Source organism: Coregonus lavaretus (assembly GCF_964263955.1).
Source record: "Coregonus lavaretus genome assembly, chromosome: 16".
Taxonomy (NCBI): domain Eukaryota; kingdom Metazoa; phylum Chordata; class Actinopteri; order Salmoniformes; family Salmonidae; genus Coregonus; species Coregonus lavaretus.
In genome coordinates, this window is record NC_140003.1 from 25962527 (window position 1) to 25989165 (window position 26639).

Below are 26639 nucleotides of genomic sequence, written 5' to 3' on the forward strand. Positions count from 1 at the left end.
ATGCTCGCTTGGAAGATCAAGTTTCTTGGTTACAGCAGAGACAATCAATCATCTCCTGGATCAAGATCCCTGCTGCCTAAATGTATTTGTGCGTCAATGTTTTTATTTATTTTATTTTGTAATACTGTATACCACAGTATTGTACAGGAACGGTATGAAGGTATGAAAATCTGGATACCGCCCAACCCTAGACTCCACACAGTAACATAGGTCAGAGTTCAAACTAAATGGAGTAGCTCCTTGAAAAGGAATGACATGGATGTTTAAGGTACTGCAATTTAAGCAGTCTTCATGGTTTGTCAAAGGTGACATGGAAGGAACAAGCTTGGCTAAATTGAAATCAATCTTGTCCATTTGTCTCCATTGTGCTTGATTTTGGTACACAAAGATACAGGTGGACATTATTGTTTTGGTAATGAATAGGGAGGTTTCACAAAAACACTGGTTAATCAATCCACAACAGAAATCTACCTGCTCCTACTCATTTTTACATTTTAGTCATTTAGCAGACGCCCTAGGACAGACATTGGTCCTTATCATTTCAGGGAACTGAACTGGCTTCCAGTTGATCTCCGGGTGGTGCAGATCAAACTGTTGATGTTTTTTCAAGTTATACATGACCTTGCTCCCAGTTACCGGTCTGGTTATTTACATTTCATTAGAGACTATCATAACCATCACACCAGAGCCAGTGTAGCCAATATCAGACCGCTGCGCTATAGGAGCATGGCTGGAAAAAGCTCTTTCCTTAACACTGCTGCAGAGGAATGGAATGGTGTACCAAACCATATAAAATCCATCCCTACGCTAGGGAATTTTAAGATAAACCTTAAGAAATGGTTTATGGCCAAAATGCTTTAAAACTGCACAGGCTTAAAGAAAGTATAATTGTATCAATGAACGTTACTTGGTCATCTATTTTATTCCTTTTACAGTTTCCTCCCTATTGATTAAATTATTTGAGATGTATTTTGATTTCATGTTACAATCTTGTGTACATTTTGTTTTCATGTATTTCCATGAGGACCACAATGGTCCTTTTGTGTCATCCTCAATGATTTTAATGGCATTGTACTGTATCCACATGTGAGGATGTATTGTGTTTAAAATTGTCAAATAAATCAACCTCCCAAAAAAACCTATCCAGAACGGGGACGCCATGAAAGTTTACATGAACAATTAATCAACGTAAAAGCCAAAGTAAAAATCATGGACGGCCACAGAGATGATTTTGGGGCCTCAATGGGGTAATCTGACTGGCATTTGGTCTTTGAAATTCTCACTATGATAATATTTCTGCTTCTAATGCACCATATTCATAAACACTTTGAGAAGGACATCTAGCACCACAAATTGCATCCGTTTCATCAGAAGATTTGCGATGCACACCATGCCAACGCAAACAGTCTATCAGAGGCAGAATAAACCAATTTTTAACATCTTAAGGATCGGACTGCCTGTATCTCAGGACCTGAAGCAAGGATATGCATATTCTTGATACCATTTGAAAGGAAACACTGAAGTTTGTGGAAATCTGAAATTAATGTAGGAGAATAACACATTAGATCTGGTAAAAGATAATACAAACAAAAAAATCTTATTTGAAATGCAAGAGAAAGGCCACAATATAATATTGCAGTTTAGGCGCAATTTAGATTTTGTAGTGTGTGTGCGCAAAGTTTTCAATTGATCCAGTGAAGCATTGCAATACTGGAGTATTTTGTATCAAGTCTGCCCAAATGTGCCGAATTGGTCAGTTAATACATTTTCAAGTACATAACTATAGAGAACATACAAAAATGATATGGTAATACAAAATGTAAGTTTACACACTCCCAGGAATGTCATACATGATGGATCATTAGCTTATACACTAACTTTCACACATCTAGATGGCCGTGCGGGGTGGGTGTGGAGCCAGAGACAGCAGGGGTTCAAACTGTAGAACCCAGTTCCCACATTTGAATATAAAAATTGATTTTATCAAACAAAACTATGCTACATTTTATCTCTGGGACCCTTAGGATGACAAATCAGAGCAAGATTACTGAAACGTAAGTACATTATTTACTTTCAGAGGTGAATGTATCAAACCAGTTGCCGTGATACATTTTTTGTTGTTGTTGCTGTAATAGTTACTGTAAATTGGACAGTGCAGTTAGATTAACAAGAATTTAAGCTTTCTGCTCATATAAGACATGTCTATGTCCTGGAAAGTTTGCTGTTACTTACAACAGTCATGCTAATCACATTAGCGCATGTTAGCTCAACCATCCCGTATACGGGACACCGATCCCGTAGAGGTTAAATACTATGTGGCAAGAGTACAATAAACCATGGAATAATTTTCCTGGAATAATTTTCCAGTCAGAGTGTGAGTCTCTTTCCTCATATTTCTCTCGGGAGCCATAAACTAGAGAGACTAGGGCTGTTCCTTTCCGTGTCTGTAGCCTAGGCTTTGTCGGTATCCACATATATAGGATGTTGATTGTGAAACGATTACCATAGGTACAAAGGTATCACATTTGCATTGTATTGTCTGGGCTGGGCACGATGTGGTGTGGTGTGGGGGTGGGAGGAGGCTAGAGGCAGGCTTACTCAGCTAGGAACACTGCTGCCCCCTCGTACCTCTCTACCTTCACCTATACAGGATTACACCAACACACACACAATAGAGTGTAGGAGAATTCTACCCACCTGAGTCAACATGGCATTTTCAAGTGCCAACAATTACATACAGTACATACACGAGAAGTGCCCTCTAGCAAATACATACATGTTGCACATGGACTTTCTGGTCAGGTGTTCTGTAAAACCATCTTGGATTCAATGCTGTCATACCGGTTTGTTGATGTTTGTCAAATCCACAACATGGAGGAAAGTTCATGACGTGGGTAAGTGTATAAAAGGCCTTCAACCAGGTATGATGGATAAAATGGAATGGATGGCTGCAAATTCACCATAACATAATATGTTATTGGAACCTCATAAGGTAACATAACCAGGTATTTTTTCAGCACATTGCAAGAAAAACCTGCCACACACCACACGGACAGCCCCTCACAAAATTATACTGTTCTAAGAGTGTCTGGAAACGCAAACAAATGATGTAGCCTGTACTGTTGAAAAAGAAAAGGAGAGCTGCACACTCTAGGAGCTCAGATGCAATAATTTAATAACCAACGTTTCGACAGACAAGCTGTCTTCATCAGAGTTATTAGGTTATTAAATTATTGCATCTGAGCTCCTAGAGTGTGCGACTCTCCTTTTCTTTTTCAAGTGTTCTACTCCATTAGCCAGCACCTCACCTAAATAGGTGTGCGTTTCCTTCGCCTACATAGTAGCCTGTACTGTTAACATATGAAAGCGGAACGGAGGGCTGTATCTTTTTTACGGTCCCACCTGTTCCCTCTTGGAACACTCATCTGACTGTTCTAACTGCTGATTGGACAGGATAAAAACCTGACATTCCTATGACCTTTTTGAGTGTTATCACTGTATTGTTACTGGAAAATGGTTAACATTATCAGTATCCTTTTTCCTCATTGGCCTTTGGACACTGCGCTCATTTACCTGCAACAGTGATAAAGCAAACAAAGCTAAGGGTCTAAAGTACAATGATTTCCCATCGCCATGGCACATCACCATGACTCCATTACTATCTAGTAAAATTCTAGATAAAACTGGATAATTTTAGATTAATAATTGGCACAAATGCCTGTGTGTCTCTGCGTTTGATTTGGTCTCTTAGACGAGGCAGCTGTTCTTATTATCCAGGGTATGGGCCAGATTTCTGGCTCTCTCGGTCATCACTACTGCCACAGTACAGTACCGCAGTCTTGTTAGAAACAAAGGTCTGAACTCCTGGCCTCAATGCAGTACAACAGTCCTGCTAGAAACATTTAACTTCACTCCATGCCTCATTCAGACCAGGACATACACCAAGATGATAACACAGGGCTAGTGATTCTCATAAGAGGTCTTTCTCTGCTATGGAGGATTTTCATCTACTGTAGGTGGCACGCCAGTTTAATGAACCTGCTGATATAACATCCCACTCTCTCCCTGTGTTTCTCCCTGTACTCTGTGTGGGAGGGAGCTCAAGAGTGGTACTCTGTGTAATACTGGTTAGTCTTCACTCCCTCTGCTTCCTACCTCCTCCCCTACCTCCTACTTCCACACACATAAAACACTGCTTTGCCAACCTCCGCTCTGGAGCGTATGTTGTTTCGGGCCTCCCTGAGAGGGCTTTCAGGATCGGAGTAACCATTTCTGATGGAGGTGTATGTCATCATCATCGTTGGAATGCAGAACAGTCAATCAAAAGCTTCCTTTCAATAGCTTCAGTCACTAGCAAGGTTTGCCATTTATGTGGTTGAAGCCACTCTGTATGCAAGTCCTCCACTATAGATAGGCAGGTGTTAGAGTTGCAATAGGACACTTCTTCCTCTATGAAAAGCGGAGGAATCAGAACTAGACCTTGATACATGCAAGGCTCAGCTAGTTTAATGTAATTCCACCATATCTGGCACAGTGGGCTGCAATCATATTATGGGCTGAAGCAGCATGCAGTGACCCTGTCATTTTCAGATCAAAACATGAATCCCAGTTAAGATCCGGGGATAAATCCTAACCCTCTCAGCCTTGGGTTGTGGCCCCTGGCAGGAGGCTGGACCTGCTCACTGGGTCTGAGGTGAAGTGAAGTGGGACAAGACTCAATAGTAATGCTCATTAGGGCACACCGTAGAAATACGTTTTGCAACAGAAAATGAGAGTTTCTTAACTGCACGAGTTCAGATATTATATCCCTCTTGTAAGCAGCTTTTATCTGTTTTGTGCCTACTGAACACGACCCAGCAGACAGAAGGTTGCGTTGTGTTCCCAGAACATGGCCAGGACAGGACATCCTATCTGCTCCAGGCCGTCTGCAGACTAAACCATATGAGTAGAGAGACATAATCTGCAGCACAACTTTGCAAGTGGAAGTATAGTATGCCATATTGGGTGTAACACAGGTTTGACACTGGTCTTTGTCTTTCCTTGTTGAAAATGAATGACAGGCTCAGGCCCCAACAATGTGGTATCATCCATAATGAAGATAGAAATATATTAATACTAATTGATCCTTGACAAACACTGAAGAACGGGCTAGCTAATGCATTGTGCTCTCTGGGACTCAGTCATCCTTTCCCATCCCACTTCCGGATCAGATTTCCAACATGAATAATGCCACTGTATTATCCCTTGTGTCAGAAACTCTGTCTACATTCCAGGGAGTAGACTACCACATCACTACTATCCCAGAGACCCCCATGCTGTCCCACGCTGCTATTCAGAGCGACCTCTCTGGTCCATCAGCCGACTGTGACGACCCCTGTAGACCAATGAATACCCTGCTGGATCTGGGGCCTCAGCTGAATGGCATAGAGCGGCGCTCTCTCTGTATGTGTGTGTGTGTGTGTGTGTGTGTGTGTGTGTGTGTGTGTGTGTGTATACGTGTGGTTGTTATAAGGGAGAGTGGGGTTGTGTGGGCCATGAGGGGAGAGCGGGGCTGTGTGGGCCATGAGGGGAGAGTGGGGTTTTGTGGGCCATGAGGGGAGAGCGGGGCTGTGTGGGCCATGAGGGGAGAGTGGGGTTTTGTGGGCCATGAGGGGAGAGCGGGGCTGTGTGGGCCATGAGGGGAGAGTGGGGTTTTGTGGGCCATGAGGGGAGAGTGGGATTGTGTGGGCCATGAGGGGAGAGTGGGGTTTTGTAGGCCATGAGGGGAGAGTGGGGTTTTGTAGGCCATGAGGGGAGAGTGGGGTTTTGTGGGCCATGAGGGGAGAGTGGGATTGTGTGGGCCATGAGGGGAGAGTGAGATTGTGTGGGCCATGAGGGGAGAGTGGGGTTTTGTGGGCCATGAGGGGGAGAGTGGAATTTTGTGGGCCATGAGGGGAGAGTGGGGTTTTGTGGGCCATGAGGGGGAGAGTGGAATTTTGTGGGCCATGAGGGGAGAGTGGGGTTTTGTGGGCCATGAGGGGAGAGTGGGATTGTGTGGGCCATGAGGGGAGAGTGGGGTTGTGTGGGCCATGAGGGGAGAATGGGGTTGTGTGGACTACGGGTGTTCCGACATGGCCATACTCGTATTCATAATCGTATCCTTAAATTGACAGTTGATAGTCAGATCTGATGATACGTGTGATCGGAAAAAAGGTAAGTGTTTTAATATACCTAAGTACAGTAGATGTTGGTAAAATACCTCCCCGCACAAAAGCTGCAGATTAGGAGCAGCACGCAGAAGGGGTGTGCGTGTGTGTGTCCACAACTTGCAGTGGGCAGCCAAGTTTGCTGTCACTCAGTCAGAATCCGCATTTCATATTTTTTCCCTATCCTTGCCCCGCTTGATAGATATTATGCACATTGATAGCTTGATCGCAAATGTCTTCACCATGTGATTTATCATAGTAGCAGGCAGCAGCAATCTAAATGATCTGACCAAAAACATGCAAGAAAATTGATGCGAGTGGACGGAGAAATTCAGCTTCACTCTATCTAATCAGAGAAGCAGGATCAACATACAGCCCGCCTTTCTCTTTACAGACAGCAAGTTGAGTTATTTAGACCACGTAGAACATCGCACGACTGACTGCCATTAGAAAGATGCGTGCTGGCACCAGATATATATATATATTTTTGCAATCACGGATAATTACAAAAAAATCCTAACTCGAAAATTGCCCCTATCCGTTACGATACTTGTTTTGTCCGACTACTAGGCACACCCCTAGTGTGGACCATGAGGGGAGAGTGGGGTTGTGTGGGCCATGAGAGGGCACCAGGGTCTCATTACCTCATTTCCTACAGCTGTAACATGATCCCCTCAGGAGACACTAAGATGCCCTGCCTGCTGTACAACCCCGCCCCCCACACTCCCCAGGCCCCACCCCCACCATCCAGGCCCCAGCCCCACACCATACTCCCCAGGAGCCACTGTACCAGCCCAGCGCAATCTGTGCCTGGCTGGCTGGCTGCCTGGACACCACTGAGAAAATACAAAACACAGGACACACCATCTGCAAGGCCACTGCAGGATTGATGCCTGATTAATCCATTACTCTATAAGACCATGATGAGTGTTGAAGGGGCAATACCTGCCTTTTAATATACAAGCAGGGCTCATTAAAATAGACACACAACATTTGCCATTGGGTAGCCGAGGGAGGAGGAGGGCTACGTAAATAAATGCCTTCTGGTCTGTGGTGTGGTCTGGTAAGGACAATACAGAGTGAGATCACTGCTCTACCCTGTAATGGGCTCTGATGACAGTGGAACCCAATAAGAGAGAATTAACCCATTAGAGTAGGTCCAGGCCGGGAGCACAGCTGCAGCCTTTTATAGTACCCTCCTAGGGCCCCTTCCCTCCCAGGGGCCAGGCCCTGGTGTGTTTACATCCCTGTTAGTGAGCATTTCTCCTTTGCCAAGATACTCCATCCACCTGACAGGTGTAGCATATCAAGAAGCTGATTAAACAACATTATCATTACACAGGTGCACCTTGTGCTGGGGATAATAAAAGGCCACTTTAAAATGTGCAGTTTTGTCACACAACACAATGCCACAGATGTCTCAAGTTTTGAGGGAGCGTGCTGACTGCAGGAATGTCCACCAGAGTTGTTGCCAGAGAATTGAATGTTCAATTCTCTACAATAAGCTGCCTCCAACGTCGTTTTAGAGATTTTGGCAGTACGTCCAACCGGCCTCACAACCGCAGACCACGTGTAACAACGCCAGCTCAGGACCTCCACTTCTGGCTTCTTCACCTGCGGGATTGTCTGAGGGGGGAGGTAAGGAGTATTTCTGTCTGTGATAAAGCCCTTTTGTGGGGGAAAAAAATCATTTTGATTGGCTTGGCCTGGGTCACCAGTGGGGGGGCCTGGCTGAAAAGTGGGTGGGCCAATGCCCTCCAAGAACCACTCATGGCTGCACCCCTGCCCAGTCATGTGAAATCCATAGATTAGGGCCTAATTTATTTATTTCAATTGACTGATTTCCTTATATGAACTGTAACTCAGTAAAATCGTTGAAATTGTTGTGTTTATATTTTTGTTCAGTATAGAATGTTTATTCCACCATTTTAAACTGTCTGTCAATAAGTCACCTTAGATGATAAACTTCCTTTTATATTTGGCAGATAGCCTGTTCATACTGGGTGTTAAAGAGTTTCCCATAAAACCATATTGAACATGAATAACACATCCAAGAATATGCAACTTTTTATGACATTCTCTATTCTCCCCGACTGTCTAGGTTTTATTTTGGTGATTGTTAGTTCTCAAAGATTATAAAAAAACATACATACAGTTGAAGTCGGAAGTTTACATACACTTAGGTTGGAGTCATTAAAAATCGTTTTTCAACCACTCCACAAATTTCTTGTTAACAAACTATAGTTTTGGCAAGTCGGTTAGGACATCTACTTTGTGCATGACACAAGTAATTTTTCCAACAATTGTTTACAAACAGATTATTTCACTGTATCACAATTCCAGTGGGTCAGAAGTTTACATACACTAAGTTGACTGTGCCTTTAAACAGCTTGGAAAATTCCAGAAAATGATGTCATGGCTTTAGAAGCTTCTGATAGGCTAATTGACATAATTTGAGTCAATTGGAGGTGTACCTGTGGATGTATTTCAAGGCCTACCTTCAAATTAAGTGCCTCTTTGCTTGACATCATGGGAAAATCAAAAGAAATCAGCCAAGACCTCAGAAAAAATATTGTAGACCTCTGGTTGATCCTTGGGAGCAATTTCCAAATGCCTGAAGGTAACATGTTCATCTGTACAAACAATAGTACGCAAGTATAAACACCATGGGCCATGCAGCCGTCATACCGCCTAGGAATGAGACGCGTTCTGTCTCCTAGAGATGAACGTACTTTGGTGCGAAAAGTGCAAATCAATCCCAGAACAACAGCAAAGGACCTTGTGAAGATGCTGGAGGAAACAGGTACAAAAGTATCTATATCCACAGTAAAACAAGTAATATATCGACATAACCTGAAAGGCCGCTCAGCAAGGAAGAAGCCACTGCTCCAAAACCACCATAAAAAAGCCAGACTACGGTTTGCAACTGCACATGGGGACAAAGATCGTACTTTTTGGAGAAATGTCCTCTGGTCTGATGAAACAAAAATAGAACTGTTTGTAATGACCATCGTTATGTTTGGAGGAAAAAGGGTTTGCTTGCAAGCTGAAGACCACCATCCCAACCGTGAAGCACGGGCGTGGCAGCATCATGCTGTGGGGGTGCTTTGCTGCTGCAGGAGGGACTGGTGCACTTCACAAAATAGATGGCATCATGAGGAATGAATATTATGTGGATATATTGAAGCAACATTTCAAGACATCAGTCAGGAAGTTAAAGCTTGGTCGCAAATGGGTCTTCCAAATGGACAATGACCCCAAGCATACTTCCAAAGTTGTGGCAAAATGGCTTAAGGACAACAAAGTCAAGGTATTGGAGTGGCCATCACAAAGCCCTGACCTCAATCCTATAGAAAATGTGTGGGCAGAACTGAAAAAGCGTGTGCGAGCAAGGAGGCCTACAAACCTGACTCAGTTACACCAGCTCTGTCAGGAGGAATGGGCCAAAATTCACCCAACTTATTGTGGGAAGCTTGTGGAAGGCTACTCGAAACATTTGACCCAAGTTAAACCATTTAAAGGCAATGCTACCAAATACTAAATTTAGTGGGGGATCGAACCCACTACCCTGGCGTTACAAGCGCCGTGCTCTACCAGCTGAGCTACATGAAACAGTGATAAATATTTCCAGCCAACTTCGCATAGACAGGGTATTTCCTAAAAGCAGAGCAGGCAGCTAGTCCGGCCATTATAAAATGACAGTGATGGGCTTGGTTCTTCTATAGAAACCACAGCAGCAAACATGCAGCGATCCAGGCTTTAATAACGGACAGAAACCTCAATATATCACCAGTCATTATGGAACGCCATGAAGTTAAACAGTCAAGCCTTATTGCCTAATCACGTGTGTAATATTAAAACTCAAATAGAACAATAATCCAGCTGGAAAATGCTTACAGTTCGAGCAGGACAGAGCAAACCAAGCCAAACTGAGCTAGAACAGATGATTGTATGTGTTTTCACAAAACCATCCCATTCAAAACAGGCATGGGCATGGAAAAAACGTTGTCTAAAATCCATAACAGTGTGCTTTGCATGTTGGCCTCATTGAACCACATCTGAATCCCTAGACACTGTGTGCATTGAAGGGAGACTAATAAACTGCCTGTAACTTCCTCTACTTTACCCCTCCTTGGACAACCACAGGACTGGTCATAAAACTGAAGGTCTAGGATGGCCGACCCTGGTCATTAGCACCATACAGCAGCTCACAGCCTGTTAAACCCCAGGCCACACAGCTGGAGACACCTCCTGTCTGTGGAGCTTGAGGGGGCCTATAGTCTTAACAGTCTCAGGCTAGGGCCTTGGCTTGCTCCTCCTCACTAGCTAGAGTGAGCAGACTATACAACAACCCATAGACAGTTTTATTTCTATGCAACAGCCTCTGTTTATTTAGTTTATGACTTTAACTGCTCCTTCCATTCCTCTGGTGGACACAGTATAAAACCGTAGCAAAATGTTAATATTTTTTAGATGAGTGGAACTGAAACACTGGCACTGAAATGCACGCCTGTTTTTCCCCACAGTGCCAACTGGGTCGTGTTCATTAGCCACGAAACTGAAGAAAAGTGGTATAAGAAACACTTGCTGTCGTTTCTGTGTGCCCTAATGAACAGGACCCTCGACCCTGCATGGCTAAGCTGTGATCTGCCCATCAGTCTTGTTCCTACTGATGGTTTTAGGGTGTTTAAGTCTCTAATGAGGATCAACTAGAGGAGATGAGGGAGAGGAGGGGTTAGGAGGATTTTGAGGGAGAGGGGAGCAGAAGATGGAATCAGAGAGGAGAGGAGGATGCTTAAGGCTCACACACACATCGCACCGAATGTGGATCTAGCGTTCATCTGCCGATCATTCAGTACGCTGTTTTAGGGACCACCCGCTGTAGATGTCTGACTGCCAACATCTTTCACATGATTCTACTACTAAAATCGGTGCGTACTCGGTTTGCAAATTACATTCAGGAGGTGCTCAGTACTCTAGGAGGTGCTCAGTACTCTAGGCCAGCAAACGTTACTGGAGTGTCTGAGCCCTTAGGGTTCGGAGGGGAGCAGAAGAGGGGAGAAGAGTGGAGAAGAGAGGTTAGAAGGAAAGGACCAGAGGACCTCCCTGTGTTACTTAATTAAAGCCTAACACTGATCCCCTTTAGGCTAGCCTAACCAATCAGACAGCCTAAATGGCCCCAGCCCCGGGGGATCAGCTTCCAAACCCACAAACAATAATGAAAAATGGGAAACAGGAACCATTTCTGGCATGAATAAAAAAAGAGCATTGGTTTGGAAAGAGCAAAGTTTATGAATGAACACATTGCTATTGTATGTCATTATCTTTTAAAATATTTATTATATTGGATGTGGGCGGGTTCTTCCCTGAATAATTTGAGTTGTGGGAAACATAGGAAATATAGTAGTTTTGGGATTACATTATGTCAGCTCTATAAATGTTATAACCCTTTAAGTGAGCATCAATCCATTGAGGAGTGAGTCAGGGTAATCCTTTAGACAGTAGGATCAAACCATGCATGGATGAATTAACTAACGGCTTCTTATCATTCATATAGTCACGATTATAAAATCACGATTATACATCAGGATGTGTGTCCGTAGCGAAAACCGTTAAATAGTAAACTCCTTTTTGTTAACATTTTGGAGTGTTTAGTTTTGTATGAAAACACTATGTGTGTGTGTGTGTGTGTGTGTGAGTGAGTGAGTGAGTGAGTGAGTGAGTGAGTGAGTGAGTGAGTGAGTGAGTGAGTGAGTGAGTGAGTGAGTGAGTGAGTGAGTGTGAGTGTGAGTGTGAGTGTGAGTGTGAGTGTGTGTGTGTGTGTGTGTGTGTGTGTGTGTGTGTGTGTGTGTGTGTGTGTGTGTGTGTGTGTGTGTGTGTGCGTGTTCTTTTTGCACACTGTAAATACCCAAAGCGGCAATGGGTCGTAGGCCTAAAAGACCACTTGGCTGAGCAGACCTGAATGTTCGGAGATCTTGCTAAGATAAACATTTACTTATCTTTCATTTAAATCAGGTTGTTTTACTGCTCGGGTGACCTTTGAAAGCACAGTTTAGTGTGGTAAAATAAACAGGGTTTTCTGAAGGAGCGGCTCATTCATCTATTGAAACTAACTAGTCAAAACTGCATCCCAAATGGGACCCTAATCTCTATAAAGTGTACTAATTTTGACCGGGGCAAATGTAGTGTGCGATATAGGGAATAGGGTGCCATTTGGGACGACCACACAATGACGCTTTCCTCTCTACCAAGATGTCTACAAGCTGCATTAATACCCACTGCCTATCCCGTCCTGTTGGGCTGATCCAACTCTCCACTTAGTCATATAGCAAGCCCACACTGTTGTCTTTTGTCACTCGTAGATCTGATAATGGTAATCGAGGGAAATGGCTGTAGATTAAAATCAACACCATCCCAAATAGTGGCTTAAGTACTACTTGGCCTTATTCATAAAGCATCTTTGAGTAGGAATATGATGTGCTTTTCCTCATGCAGTATCAACATCATATTTCTATCACATAGCTTGCATAACTTAAGTTATATAGAAAGATCATTAACTCAAGGTCAAACCTCCCGGTCTGCAAACTCCATGGCCTGCAGTGATACATATTTGTCTGCTCTGTTTTGAATACCAGCTAAGCTAAGGCAAATACACGTTAATGTTCTACTCAAATCGGTTTTCCCACCACAGATTACCATCTCCAGCTGCCTTTGGGGATGTTTTTTTTTACTTCATAAAATACAAGCATGTTGATCATTCACATCATCCTTCTGTGACTGCATTGTCTCTGCCTCTGAAAATTGTGATTTGAACTTAAGATCGCATCTAAGGAAGCAAAATGGTGGAGCATCCGATGAAGTCATATTGTTTGTGAATCATGATCCTCAATTACTTCCAAAATTGTCATACAGAATCTCAAGTAACACTGAGCTGTAGCAGTGACTGACTTCTCCAGTCATGTTCAGCCCTGAATATGGTATTTCCTCATAGTTTTCAGTCGTGGTGAGACAGAGTGACAGACAGGTTTAACATGTGGCAGTGGTCTGGACTCAGTAGTCTCATGTTACACAGAGCTGGTGGTCAGTCAGCAAAACAAAGACAAAACGACAAGTCCAGATGGCCTGACAGGGACAAGAAGATTAAGATGTTATGGAGCGTTTGGTTTGGGCCATGACAGACAGCCACTTCAGGACCACTCTGAGAAGGCCCCCAATTAAAGAGGAACTAATCCTTTATGCTGAAACCCAACTAAGGGTTGTGTCCCAAATGGCACCCTATTCCCTACATAGTGTACTACTTTTGACCAGGACCCATGGGGCTCTACATTGGGAATAGAGCACAATTTGTGACGCATCCTAGGAGAGCAGTGGTTCTGTTGCTTTGTTCAGCTGTGTTTACCGTATGTATTCCTGTTGGCTAACGGTTTAGCATCAGGTGAGATTTGTTGGTTTACATTCATCCACTTCTAATGTTATAACTCTTGACTATGAACAAGAAACTATGTCTGACTAGCAAGTGATATAGAAGTTACAGTTCATTCAGAAACGTTGAGTCAGCGTTTAACATGCATGTCGTGTCACCTGGATCTGCCCCTAGCAGATACGGATAACCATCTAAGCCTAGATTGGCATCTTTCAACATAACCTGTCTATCTGAAAGGATTTAAGAGAGCTGAAAACTCACTGAGTAGCAACCTTGAATGTAGAATGTACTGTAGGAAAGGATCAGACATGGCACTGGCAGATACTGATTGTACGTATAATGACAGACCGAACTTTAAACCGAAGATCAGTGTAAACTGTAACAGGTTGGTGTGTGTGTGTGCGTCTGCATCTGGCAACTGCTACTTAAGCTGTAATGTTTACTAAGAGGAATGAAGCGTTGACTGTCCAACTCCTCTTAACTGTTCAATGGGCCCTATAATGACCTGCAATGGTGCATTGTCTCAAGCTGAGCCCGGAGCCCCATGGGCCTATAAATCCATGGCCTTGGTTATCACTTTCTCCCCATCTGAGAGCTCTGTTTCTGTGCCATGATGGGCAAAACAGATGCCCTGGATCAGCCCAGGCCCTTGCATAGCTCCAAATCCAAGAGCAATAAGGGCCCTGGGCACTGAAGGCTGATATCAGCATTAGAGAGGAAAGGGATATATTTGTTCACTGGAGCACTTCCATTAAACAAGACTGATAACGCTGGTGGAAGAGAAACTGCAGGCGAGAGAAAGACAGTGAACAGAACAGCAGTGGGTCTGGAGACAGAGAGAGAATGGAAAACATCCTTTAAGGAAGGAGCTTGCCAAAATAAACAGCTGGACACATCTGTCCTGTTTGACTGTCCTGCTGTCTGCTGAGTCACCGCATGTGAAGAGAAAGAGGGGGTTCTGGAACAGGAGCAGGCCCTTTGAAGTGTAAGCTCTAGTGTAAATAAAATATCCTTTCCATTTGTCTGGCTGTCTTTCTGTCTGTGAGGAGCCCGTCATTTCTGGGACAGCTAAGGGGCCTCCCCCTCTCTCTCTCATTTCTCTCCCCCACTCCCTCCCTCTATTTTGCCCTCCCCCTTTCCCTCCCCCCTCTCTTAGAGAGCCGTGTAGTGTCTGCTCCAGGCCAGGGAGACGGCAGGCAGGCAGGCAGGCAAGCTAATTGACGAGTGCTGGCCTTTGTTTTACCGTGTCAGAGCAGCAGGACCAGCAGGGCCCCTACTTTATTTTACTATGGCAGAGCTGTGCAGCAGGGCCTCTGGGCTGGCTCTGGCACCGCTGTGGAAGGACAGGCAGATGGCCACCCGCTGGAGGGTTTCTGAGAGGAGAGGCCCCCCACTACTCAACTGTCTGTACCCCAAAATAAGGTCTAATGTGTGGGACAGCAGCACAGCATGTCCTCCATCTCATTAATGGTTCATTTGGTTGAACTTTAGTTAAACCATACTGGTCCTTGGAAATCACAAAGGGAACAGTAAACTGTGAACAGTGAACTCAAAGGAGGCAAAACAAAAACCTCTCCGCCAACCTACTGGCCGAGATGTGCACTGTCTGCTGGGCTCAAATGTTTCTGATTGTGTGCGCTAATCAATACTGTTCACTTGTGTGTTTGACATTTTGCCTGAAACATCAGGCATTTATAAACAGGGTGCCTTTGTTGCCTGTGGCCTCAACTTGGACAAAAAGACGCATCCTACACAACAACATGCCAGCAGTGGGGTGGAGGTAGATGGCTCTACACAACGATAGGGTGGAGGAAGGACCTAGGCCAGGCACTCACATGTGTGGGCTGAGCTCATAGAAGTTCCTGTTGCGATACTCCTCCACCTTCTGTGGTGTGTAGATGGGCAGAGACCTGTAGGGGTTAATGGAGATCACCACACTGCCAATGTACGTCTGCAGAGAGAGGGAACAAGATACCAGGGTATGATTATTAGACATTAGATATCACTCCACTGCCTAGGTAAGTCTGCAGAGAGACAGCGATAGAGAGTAGAGTGAGAGACATCAGGGTGTGATGGATTGACTAGTGTTCAGAGAATTTCTCTAAGGTAGGGCATACTGCTGTGATGTCTGAAAGTGATAACATGCTCAGCTCTGCTCTGCTCTCAGGGAAGCACTGAGGTGAGAGGAGTTTCATTTTTGCATCGTCAGCTCTTCCCAGCTGGGAATTCTATCCTGCTGCATTGTTCAGGCATGCGGGAGTCAGAGATGAGTGGAAAGAGCATCGGCACGGGAGACGTAAAAACAAAGGAAAAATGTGTGGAATCCTGGGATGCGGAGCGGCAAAAGGAGAACAACACTTCTGTTGAGAGAACAACACTTCTCCCCGTGACACCCATAAGGGTGTCACAGGGGAGTCTGGTAGATAGAGGAATCTAGGAGTGGAGGGTGGTGGGCACGAGGAGAGGGGATGGGGTGAGACTACATCTCCAATAGTGATGACTGATATCAAAGACACTGCACTCAAGTCATTGAAACTGAGATTTGGTAACAAAGAAAATGGGTCAGCTTGGCGCAGCCGGGTCAATCTCTATGTACAGTACATCTTATTTCTGTAAATTATGCTTGAGAAAAACATTATGTACTTTGTAATTGCTGCTTAGAGTATGTTAAGAAAATTATACATAATAACTTCACATTTGGCATCTTTCCTGGGCTCCATTTATTACTGCAGAGTGTGACGACAGGCTGTAATTTCTGAAAGAGCTCCAAGTAATCAGTCAAACTGTAAACCTTACATTGAGATAGAAGAGGACCGCACTGCATTTTCAGGTGGTTCTAAACAACTCCTGATCCTCTCCACTCTCTCTGTTATAATGAAGTTATATAACCCACTCAGAACAGGAGAGCCAGACCTTTTCCATGGCAACACCACATCCCACTGCCTATTGTCAGAAAGTCCATAGGAGGCAAAATCGACTCTTTGGAGAAGCCGAGGCGAGGACGGACAAGATATTGGAGTGTGCAGAATAAAAGCAAACACTGGGTTGGTAGGGTCACTGCTAGACGGCCATCAGATGTGTACAGGACCATTAAGTGTCTCGCTCTCTCTCTCTGCATGTACACTCCCTTCTCCCCCTGAATACCTCAGATAATTGTGCTACAATGGGACTGGAGGGATATACAGTAGAGATCATTATCAGGACTTAAGAGAAGAGAATGCTTAGTGTAAAAAATGATATCCATATAATGAATGAGGGAACAATGGTGTTTTATGGCAAAGAAAACAGGGGCTTTCCAACCACATGGACCATTGATCCTAACTGAACGCCAGAGTCAATAATAATAGTAACCAGATCACTGTTTGTCCCATTATATCAGTGTGTAGTCGTGATCGCCCATATAAAAAAAAGGGCCATTTCAAAGCTAGTTCTTTCAAGTTGAGGATGAAAGTTAGACAGTGCTGAGTAAATTACAGAGGAAGGGGAAACGTCTCCTTGCAGGACTTTGTAATTACAAGTTCCAAACAGTAAAAGAAAATACTTCCTCATTACAAACTAAGCATTATAATCCAGACATCACAGTCTAACAACATTCCCATTAGATCTAAGCTAAAACAGCAAGACCTTTTCAAGGGGTTGTGTATGGTCAACACAGAGGAAATGTCATGCCTAAACTGACATTTAAATGTGTCTGTTTGACTTGGCTCATCAAAATAGATGGATGACATCAGAAGGGGAGGAGTCATAGGTAAAAAAAAAAATATATATATAGATATTTTCTTCTAAATCTCAGGAAAACAAATCCATGGAGGTTGATGTTGTGGGCAGGGTGTCATGTGATAGCCTAACACTGGGTGGTTGGCATGACAACCGGTAAGGAACGAAAAGACCCAGCAAGATTCACCTCATGAATGAAAACAACTGACACCATTACAAGCATTCCGCTACACCCGCAATAACATCTGCTAAACACGTGTACGTGACAAATAAAATTTGATTCGATTTGAACATGTACTAGGGACACTCACCTAATGGGCCTGTAGGGATTCGTGGCTAAACCTAGGCTGCAGCCAGCCAGTCAGCTTTTAAAACCACTCCTGGTCAGTGGAGGTGGAAGGCACCACCCAAATGTTATTATTACTGTACTACCTTTATCACTACGGGGTAGAGCAGAGGCAATAAAGATGAACATACTCCCTAGACTCTCGTTCCTTATGTCAGCTATACCACTTCAGTTCCCTCAGTACTGGTTTAAAGAGATACGTAGTTTCTTTTCTGGCTTATTGTGTAAAGATAAGAAACCAAGAAGCAAGGGTGGATTAGGTGTTCCTGATGTTTATTTGTATTACTTGTCTTACAATGCAAGATAACCATTGTCATGGGGTTATACAAATGGGAGAATAGTAGGCAGCTGGGAGTGGTTAGAGGACCAAATTGTAACAGAAGATAGCAATTTGATCTCCATATCATCATTATGGTATTAGCTCAAGTTCCACTGTAAAATAGATAATCCACTACTTGAGTTTTCATGTGAAGTGGCAAAGATACTACCTGCCCCAATGCATAGCGCCAACTGTAAAGTTTGGTGGTATGAGTCAAGCCTGGGGGGGTTCACAAACAAATACAGACAGTTCATATATTAGGCTATGCTTTTTGATATACATATGTTCCTATAATGTCCCAGAGACCCTCTAGACCATTGTCATAGTCCTGAAGGGCCGACGCCGCTTGTTCCATAGTCAATAAATCCATGAATTTCCTTAACCAAATTTCCAATGCCGTAGCATTGCGCATTACGCTCTTTCCAATTCATAAGTATTGTTCGTTTGACTGGCAGGAAGGCCAATGCAATGATGCGTTGCGTGGTTCTAGGTTGGATATTGTCCAACCTACTTCCTAACAGGCACACTACAGGACAAAGTGGAATACATACATTCAAAATTCCAGACAACATATCATCTACCTCGGTCCAAAATCTTTTGACAGCTGGACATTTCCATAACAGATGCATTAGAGTGTACCAACCTCACCGCAGACATAACACCACAAATCTGAAAGGCTTTGATTCATTTTTTTCAACCTGTGAGGTATAATATAAGCCCTATGCAAAACCTTAATTTGATTAATTTGTGTTTTTCCGTATTGCATCGCACTGTACTGCGGTCAGAGATGCACCAAAGTCCTGTTCCCAACGTAACCGAGTAAGGATGTTGCTGTTTGGGGGGGAGAGACCAACAAGCTTGTATAAGGCGGAAACCATTCCTTTCCCATTATCAGCACCCCTCTCTTTGTTGTCTATCACACTTTTAGATCCCACATAAATACCCTTTGAGAAATAAATTGTATTATTGATTTGAGCTGCAAATAGGGTAGAAATTCCATATCATTCAGGCCAAACTCTGCTATCAACCCTTAAAATGGTTTGATATCACCATCCCTTATGACCTGCCACACCTTAAATCAAATCACATTTTATTGGTCACATACACGTGTTTAGCAGATGTTATTGCGGGTGTAGCGAAATGCTTGTGCTTCTAATATCTAAAAAGTATTATCTAACAATTTCACAACATATACCCAATCCACACAAATCTAAGTAAGGAATGAATTAAGAATGTATACATATATGGACAAGCGATGTCAGAGCGGCATGGACTAAGATACAGTAGAATAGTATAGAATACAGTATATACATCGCGGCTGAGCCATTGTTGCTCCTAGATGTTTCCACTTCACAATAACAACACTTAAAGTTGACCAGGGCAGCTCTAGCAGGGCAGAAATTTGACAAACTGACTTGTTGGAAAGGTGATCTATGACGGTGCCACGTTGAAAGTCACGAGCTCTTCAGTAATGCCACTCTGCCAATGTTTGTCTATGGAGATTGCATGGATGTGTGTTCAATTTCATACACCTGTCAGCAATGGGTGTGGCTAAAATAGCTGAATTCACTAATTTGAAGGGGTGTCCACATACGTTTGTATGTACAGTGGGGAAAAAAAGTATTTAGTCAGCCACCAATTGTGCAAGTTCTCCCACTTAAAAAGATGAGAGAGGCCTGTAATTTTCATCATAGGTACACGTCAACTATGACAGACAAAATTAGAAAAAGAAATCCAGAAAATCACATTGTAGGATTTTTTATGAATTTATTTGCAAATTATGGTGGAAAACAAGTATTTGGTCAATAACAAAAGTTTCTCAATACTTTGTTATATACCGTTTGTTGGCAATGACACAGGTCAAACGTTTTCTGTAAGTCTTCACAAGGTTTTCACACACTGTTGCTGGTATTTTGGCCCATTCCTCCATGCAGATCTCCTCTAGAGCAGTGATGTTTTGGGGCTGTCGCTGGGCAACACGGACTTTCAACTCCCTCCAAAGATTTTCTATGGGGTTGAGATCTGGAGACTGGCTAGGCCACTCCAGGACCTTGAAATGCTTCTTACGAAGCCACTCCTTCGTTGCCCGGGCGGTGTGTTTGGGATCATTGTCATGCTGAAAGACCCAGCCACGTTTCATCTTCAATGCCCTTGCTGATGGAAGGAGGTTTTCACTCAAAATCTCACGATACATGGCCCCATTCATTCTTTCCTTTACACGGATCAGTCGTCCTGGTCCCTTTGCAGAAAAACAGCCCCAAAGCATGATGTTTCCACCCCCATGCTTCAGAGTAGGTATGGTGTTCTTTGGATGCAACTCAGCATTCTTTGTCCTCCAAACACAACGAGTTGAGTTTTTACCAAAAAGTTATATTTTGGTTTCATCTGACCATATGACATTCTCCCAATCCTCTTCTGGATCATCCAAATGCACTCTAGCAAACTTCAGACGGGCCTGGACATGTACTGTCTTAAGCAGGGGGACACGTCTGGCACTGCAGGATTTGAGTCCCTGGCGGCGTAGTGTGTTACTGATGGTAGGCTTTGTTACTTTGGTCCCAGCTCTCTGCAGGTCATTCACTAGGTCCCCCTGTGTGGTTCTGGGATTGTTGCTCACCGTTCTTGTGATCATTTTGACCCCATGGGGTGAGATCTTGCGTGGAGCCCCAGATCGAGGGAGATTATCAGTGGTCTTGTATGTCTTCCATTTCCTAATAATTGCTCCCACAGTTGATTTCTTCAAACCAAGCTGCTTACCTATTGCAGATTCAGTCTTCCCAGCCTGGTGCAGGTCTACAATTTTGTTTCTGGTGTCCTTTGACAGCTCTTTGGTCTTGGCCATAGTGGAGTTTGGAGTGTGACTGTTTGAGGTTGTGGACAGGTGTCTTTTATACTGATAACAAGTTCAAACAGGTGCCATTAATACAGGTAACGAGTGGAGGACAGAGGAGCCTCTTAAAGAAGAAGTTACAGGTCTGTGAGAGCCAGAAATCTTGCTTGTTTGTAGGTGACCAAATACTTATTTTCCACCATAATTTGCAAATAAATTCATAAAAAATCCTACAATGTGATTTTCTGGAGAAAAAAAATCTCGATTTGTCTGTCATAGTTGACGTGTACCTATGATGAAAATTACAGGCCTCTCTCATCTTTTTAAGTGGGAGAACTTGCACAATTGGTGGCTGACTAAATACTTTTTCCCCCCACTGTATATACAGTGTGTGTGTATATATACACACACACATATATATACACACACACACACACACGTTACTGTTGAGGAAAAACTTGTTCCAAGGATCAGGCAGAGCTCATTTTCCAGTTTATAAGAGTTTCATACAAGCAATTGGCAGGAAGTTCCCTCTCAGGATAAAGCCAGAGAGTAACTTAATTATTTACAAGTCGCACAGTCTTTATATATTTCATCTACACAAAGAGCTGTTTACCCCTCAAATGCGGTGACTCTGCACCGGTACCCCCCTGTATATATAGCCTCCCTACTGTTATTTTATTTTACTTCTGCTCTTTCTTTCTCAACACTTTTTTGTTGTTGTTTTATTTAAAAAAATTTATTAAAAAATAAATGCATTGTTGGTTAAGGGCTGTAAGTAAGCATTTCACTGTAATGTCTACACCCGTTGTATTCGGCGCATGTGGCCAATAACATTTGATTTGATTTGATTTGAAGAGATAAGGGGCAATTGGCTCTACTTCCTTAAAAGAATAGTACTAACATGAACATGTTCTAACCAGTTCTCACAGCCTACGTGTCTAAGATTAAGTCATTAAGTTTGCCGATGACACAACAGTGGTAGGCCTGATCACCGACAACGATAAGACAGCCTATAGGGAGGAGGTCAGAGACCTGGCAGTGTGGTGCCAGGTTAACAAACTCTCCTTCAACCTGATCAAGACAAAGGAGATGATTGTGGACTACAGGAAAAAGAAGAGGACCGAGCACGCCCCCATTCTCATTGACAGGGCTGTAGTGGAGCAGGTTGAGAGCTTCAAGTTCCTTGGTGTCAACATCACCAACAAACTAACATGGTCCAAACACCAAGACAGTCGTGAAGAGGGCACGACAAAGCCTATTCCCGCTCAGGAGACTGAAAAGATTTGGCATGGGTCCTCAGATCCTCAAAACGTTATACAGCTGCACATTCGAGAGCTTCCTGACTGGTTGCATCACCGCCTGGTATGGCAACTGCTCGGCCTCTGACCGCAAGGCACTACAGAGGGTAGTGCGTACAGCCCAGTACATCACTTGGGCCAAGCTTCCTGCCATCCAGGACCTCTATTTCAGGCGGTGTCAGGGCAAGGCCCTAAAAATTGCCAAAGACTCCAGCCACCCTAGTCATAGACTGGTACCGGAGCGCCAAGTCTAGGTCCAAAAGGCTTCTTGACAGCTTCCACCCCCAAGCCATAAGACTCCTGAACAGCTAATCAAATGGCTACCTGGACTATTTGCATTGTCCCCCCACCCCCTCTTTTTACACTGCTGCTACTCTGTTTATTATCTATGCATAGTCACTTTACCTCTACCCACATGTACATATTACCTCGACTAACCTGTGCCCCGTCACATTGACTCTGTACCCCCTGTATATAGCCTCACTACTGTTATTTTACTGCTGCTCTTTAATTAATTATTTGTTATTTTTCTTATTTTCTTTAATTATCTATTTTTTACTTAACACTTATTTTTCTTAAAACTACATTGTTGGTTAAGGGCTTGTAAGTAAGCATTTTACTGTAAGGTCTATTTGACAAATACAATTTGATTTGAGATAGGGGAGTGATAAGATATTTAAAGCCTAAACAGAGGAAACTAGATTTCCGCCTGGCTTTTAGTCCCTAAAGATAATCAGCCAGTAACAAATCACTCCTCTGTGCGGTATGTAAAGAGGTTACTGAACAGAATGGAAAATTACCAGTTGAATAGTATTATTCAACTCAAGCATTTACACAGCATTAGACTAACAAAACAATTTTGCTCCAACATTACAGACTGACTTAGACCAACCATATGCTTTAGACCCCCCTCTATGTTACTGACTGACTGTTTCCATTCAGTGCTCAGCTGATGCACTGCTGGAAATCCATGCAGCTTAACATCTTTGTTGAGAGTCAATAAACCAAATTGTAGCAGATCTAGTCTGAATCTTGTCACATTAATCCAGATGAGTAGCTGCAATAAATGTTCTCTTGATAGGCCTATATCTTGGACCTACTTTGTACAACGCATGGGTCACCACATGCACTGAGCAGTTCTGAGTTTACAGTTCTTGACAGAAATTTGAGGGCAGCTTAGATGTCACAAACAACACATATGCACACAGGAAGCGATATGAATTTAACTACAATATCACGAAGCTGAGGTAGCCAGCCAATCATAGTTGAGCGTGGTGACATCAATCTTTGGGCTCTGACTTGGATCTGTCCTAGTCAGCAGCGAGGAGAGAACCAGAGCCATAATCATAGAGGCTGATGTCTGGAGATGCCAACCCACAGATAGGCAGTGGTTTCTGGGAGAAGCCAGGTTCAGAGCCATGAGACAGAGCCCTCATCCAGCCTCTCTATTCCAGACCTGGGTTCAAATATTATTTGAAATACGTTGCATATGCTTTATTGAGCTTGCCTGTCTTAACGGACCAATACAGTAGTGCCAAAACTGCCCACCCTGCCAATCTGGCACTCCAGGCAGGCTGGCGCAATCACTCAAAGTATTTGAAATATTTCAAAACAGTATTGGAACCCAGGTCTGCTCCATTCATTTACCCCCCTCGAGGGAAGCGGCAGCAGCCAGTTGAATCTCCTCATCCCTGGAGCTCTGAATGTTCTGCCTTATTTGAGACATCTACATTCTTCAGTGATGTGATTTATTAATTGGTCAACTCAGGGCTTTGTGGTGAGGTTGCTGTATCTGTGCTGCTGTTTTTGAGGCCAGGGCTAACATGAATAGGCTAAGCACAGGCTCTAGCAGTGAGTTAAGGAACAATGAATGATGTATCTGCAGATTGCTTAAGTGCACACTTTGTGTTTGTCTAAGCTAAGTGTAAACATGCACTTTTAGGGAGAGGGAAGCTGTGGGAACAACACAGCTGAACCACGACATTGAGACTGGAGGCAGCTGGGGCAAAACCCAGTTACACAGTCAAATGCATTTGAATGTTAGCGTATATTCAAGCATAATCTGAGTGTCAAATACATTGAAAATATATTAATGATATAACTCAGTTATGACTAAACCCAGTTTAACATTTGACGAGGGGGAACTTACATAGATCTCATTGTGGTCGAAGCGTTTCCTCAGGTTCTCGATGAAGGAGTCTTCGTTGAGGGTTTCTAGCAGGACCATGTCTCCCACCCCTATCATGTTGTCCAGAAGTGACATCTTCACCTCCATCTTGGAATCAGCAGTCCCCCCTGTAAAGAAGAATAACAAATGGAATACATTAGACACAGGCAGTGATTTGAAAACAAGAGAACGGGGGGTGAACATGGATGTGGGTACGATATTGGTAGCAAAAGTAAGTAGCCGCTATAGATTACATTATCTGCAATCTGTTAGTCAATGCATCAACTCTAGAACTTCAGTCATGAACGGTTTAGGTGAACTCCTATAAAGATTAGGCACTCATCCTCATGCAGTGGTAATCTAATCTGGAATAGTGATGCATATGAGGGCTTGATGGGCAGTCCACCATCTTATACTAGTCCATAGTCCAATAGTAGTCCAGCTGTGGTCTGTCTGGAGTGTTCATGTCAAGGACAGTCAGTGCCCCTCCCCGACCCCCAGAGTCAGCCCAGCCCACCATCCATCCCCCTACCCATATATATCCCCCTCCAGACCAGATAGCATGCTCCCTGCTGATCCAATCGCTGTAATCCCCTCACATTAACTTGCCTCATCCAGGTCCATCATGACCCGATCATGTAGGTTCATGCTCTACAACATTCAGAGAGTACGACCCTGCCTTACACAGGAAGCGGCACAGGTCCAGGCACTAATCCAGGCACTTGTCATCTCCCGTCTGGATTACTGCAACTCGCTGTTGGCTGGTCTCCCTGCCTGTGCCATTAAACCCCTACAACTCATCCAGAATGCCTCAGCCCGTCTGGTGTTCAACCTTCCCAAGTTCTCTCACGTCACCCCGCTCTTCCGCACACTCCACTGGCTTCCAGTTGAAGCTCGCATCTGCTACAAGACCATGGTGCTTGCCTACGGAGCTGTGAGGGGAACGGCACCTCCGTACCTTCAGGCTCTGATCAGTCCCTACACCCAAACGAGGGCATTGCGTTCATCCACCTCTGGCCTGCTGGCCCCCCTACCTCTGCGGAAGCACAGTTCCCGCTCAGCCCAGTCAAAACTGTTCGCTGCTCTGGCACCCCAATGGTGGAACAAGCTCCCTCACGACGCCAGGACAGCGGAGTCACTCACCACCTTCCGGAGACACTTGAAACCCCACCTCTTTAAGGAATACCTGGGATAGGATAAAGTAATCCTTCTAACCCCCCTTACCCCACCAAAAAAAATAAAAATAACATATTGTAAAGTGGTTGTCCCACTGGCTATAAGGTGAATGCACCAATTTGTAAGTCGCTCTGGATAAGAGCGTCTGCTAAATGACGTAAATGTAAATGTAAATTGACTTATTCAAAAGGCTGTCTTAGACTGCTCTATATACTGTAAAATTCGTGCCTATAGACTACTAGTCTAGATAACTAGTTTTCCCAGCTTGATGGCCCCAACTTTGTGCTGTACAGTGTGAGACAGGTAAAAACTTTCCCAAAAATGTTGACAGTCACAGCATGTTGCAGTGAGTTATCACACTATGCCAATATTACAAGTCACCTTTGAAGAAAATAACCCAAACCAACCCAGAAGCCCATGTTTGTGTGTAGTGCTTGTTTCTGCTGATCTAAAGAGCTGGGTTAGCAAGGGAGAACTGAACAATAGACGATGAGCACATCGCTTCACCCCAGCCCATCTGTTACAACAGCACAGAGTTCGGGGTACAGCAAAGCCCCGTATCAAGGCCTCTCTCTTTATCTCCGTCCCTATAGCGCTAGGATTAGTGTCCACAGGAGATGGGAAATATTGGCGGAAAACTGCCACCCCCAGCAGTGTCTGTCTCCTGCTTTCTGGTTCGGATCTCTCCCCTTTCTAAATATTACCCCCAGTTCGCTGTTCAAGTAGCTGGGACAGAAAGGTATTAGTTGCAGAGCGTTCCCCAGGTTTCGCAGCTCTGAGGCCATTGGAACTGTATGACTCTGGGTCGGGTCTTTATGTTCAGATGATGAACGGGGGGCTCTGTGCGTCCCACAAATGGCACCATATTCCATATAGTACACTACTTTTGACCAGAGCCCTCTGCACTATAGAGCAACGATTCTCAACTGGTGGGTTACGACCCAAAGGTTTTGAATGGTTGGGGGTATTTTTATTTATTTATGACAAAATACTCCATTCTGAACTTTAACGAATTAAACCAGGTATATCAAATCAATCAAATGTATTCATAGCCATTTTTACATCAGCAGATGTCACAAAGTGCTATACAGAAACCCAGCCTAAAACCCCAAACAGCAAGCAATGCAGATGAAGAAGCACGGTGGCTAGGAAAAATTCCCTAGAAAGGCAAAAAC

General features: G+C 43.9%; 1 protein-coding gene across 4 annotated transcripts in view; it reads right to left on the reverse strand.

Annotated features, from left to right (window-relative positions):
* LOC311143620 (unconventional myosin-Ib-like) overlaps window positions 1–26639 on the reverse strand; it is a 127676-nt gene that overhangs the window by 76825 nt on the left and 24212 nt on the right. For all 4 annotated transcript variants that reach the window (XM_084179478.1, XM_084179475.1, XM_084179476.1 and 1 more), the window contains 2 exons: window positions 24271–24416; window positions 15444–15559 (listed from right to left, as the gene is read on the reverse strand). In XM_084179478.1, the coding sequence (XP_084035604.1) occupies window positions 15444–15559; window positions 24271–24416 (262 nt within the window). The remainder of the gene's footprint in view (window positions 1–15443; window positions 15560–24270; window positions 24417–26639) is intronic.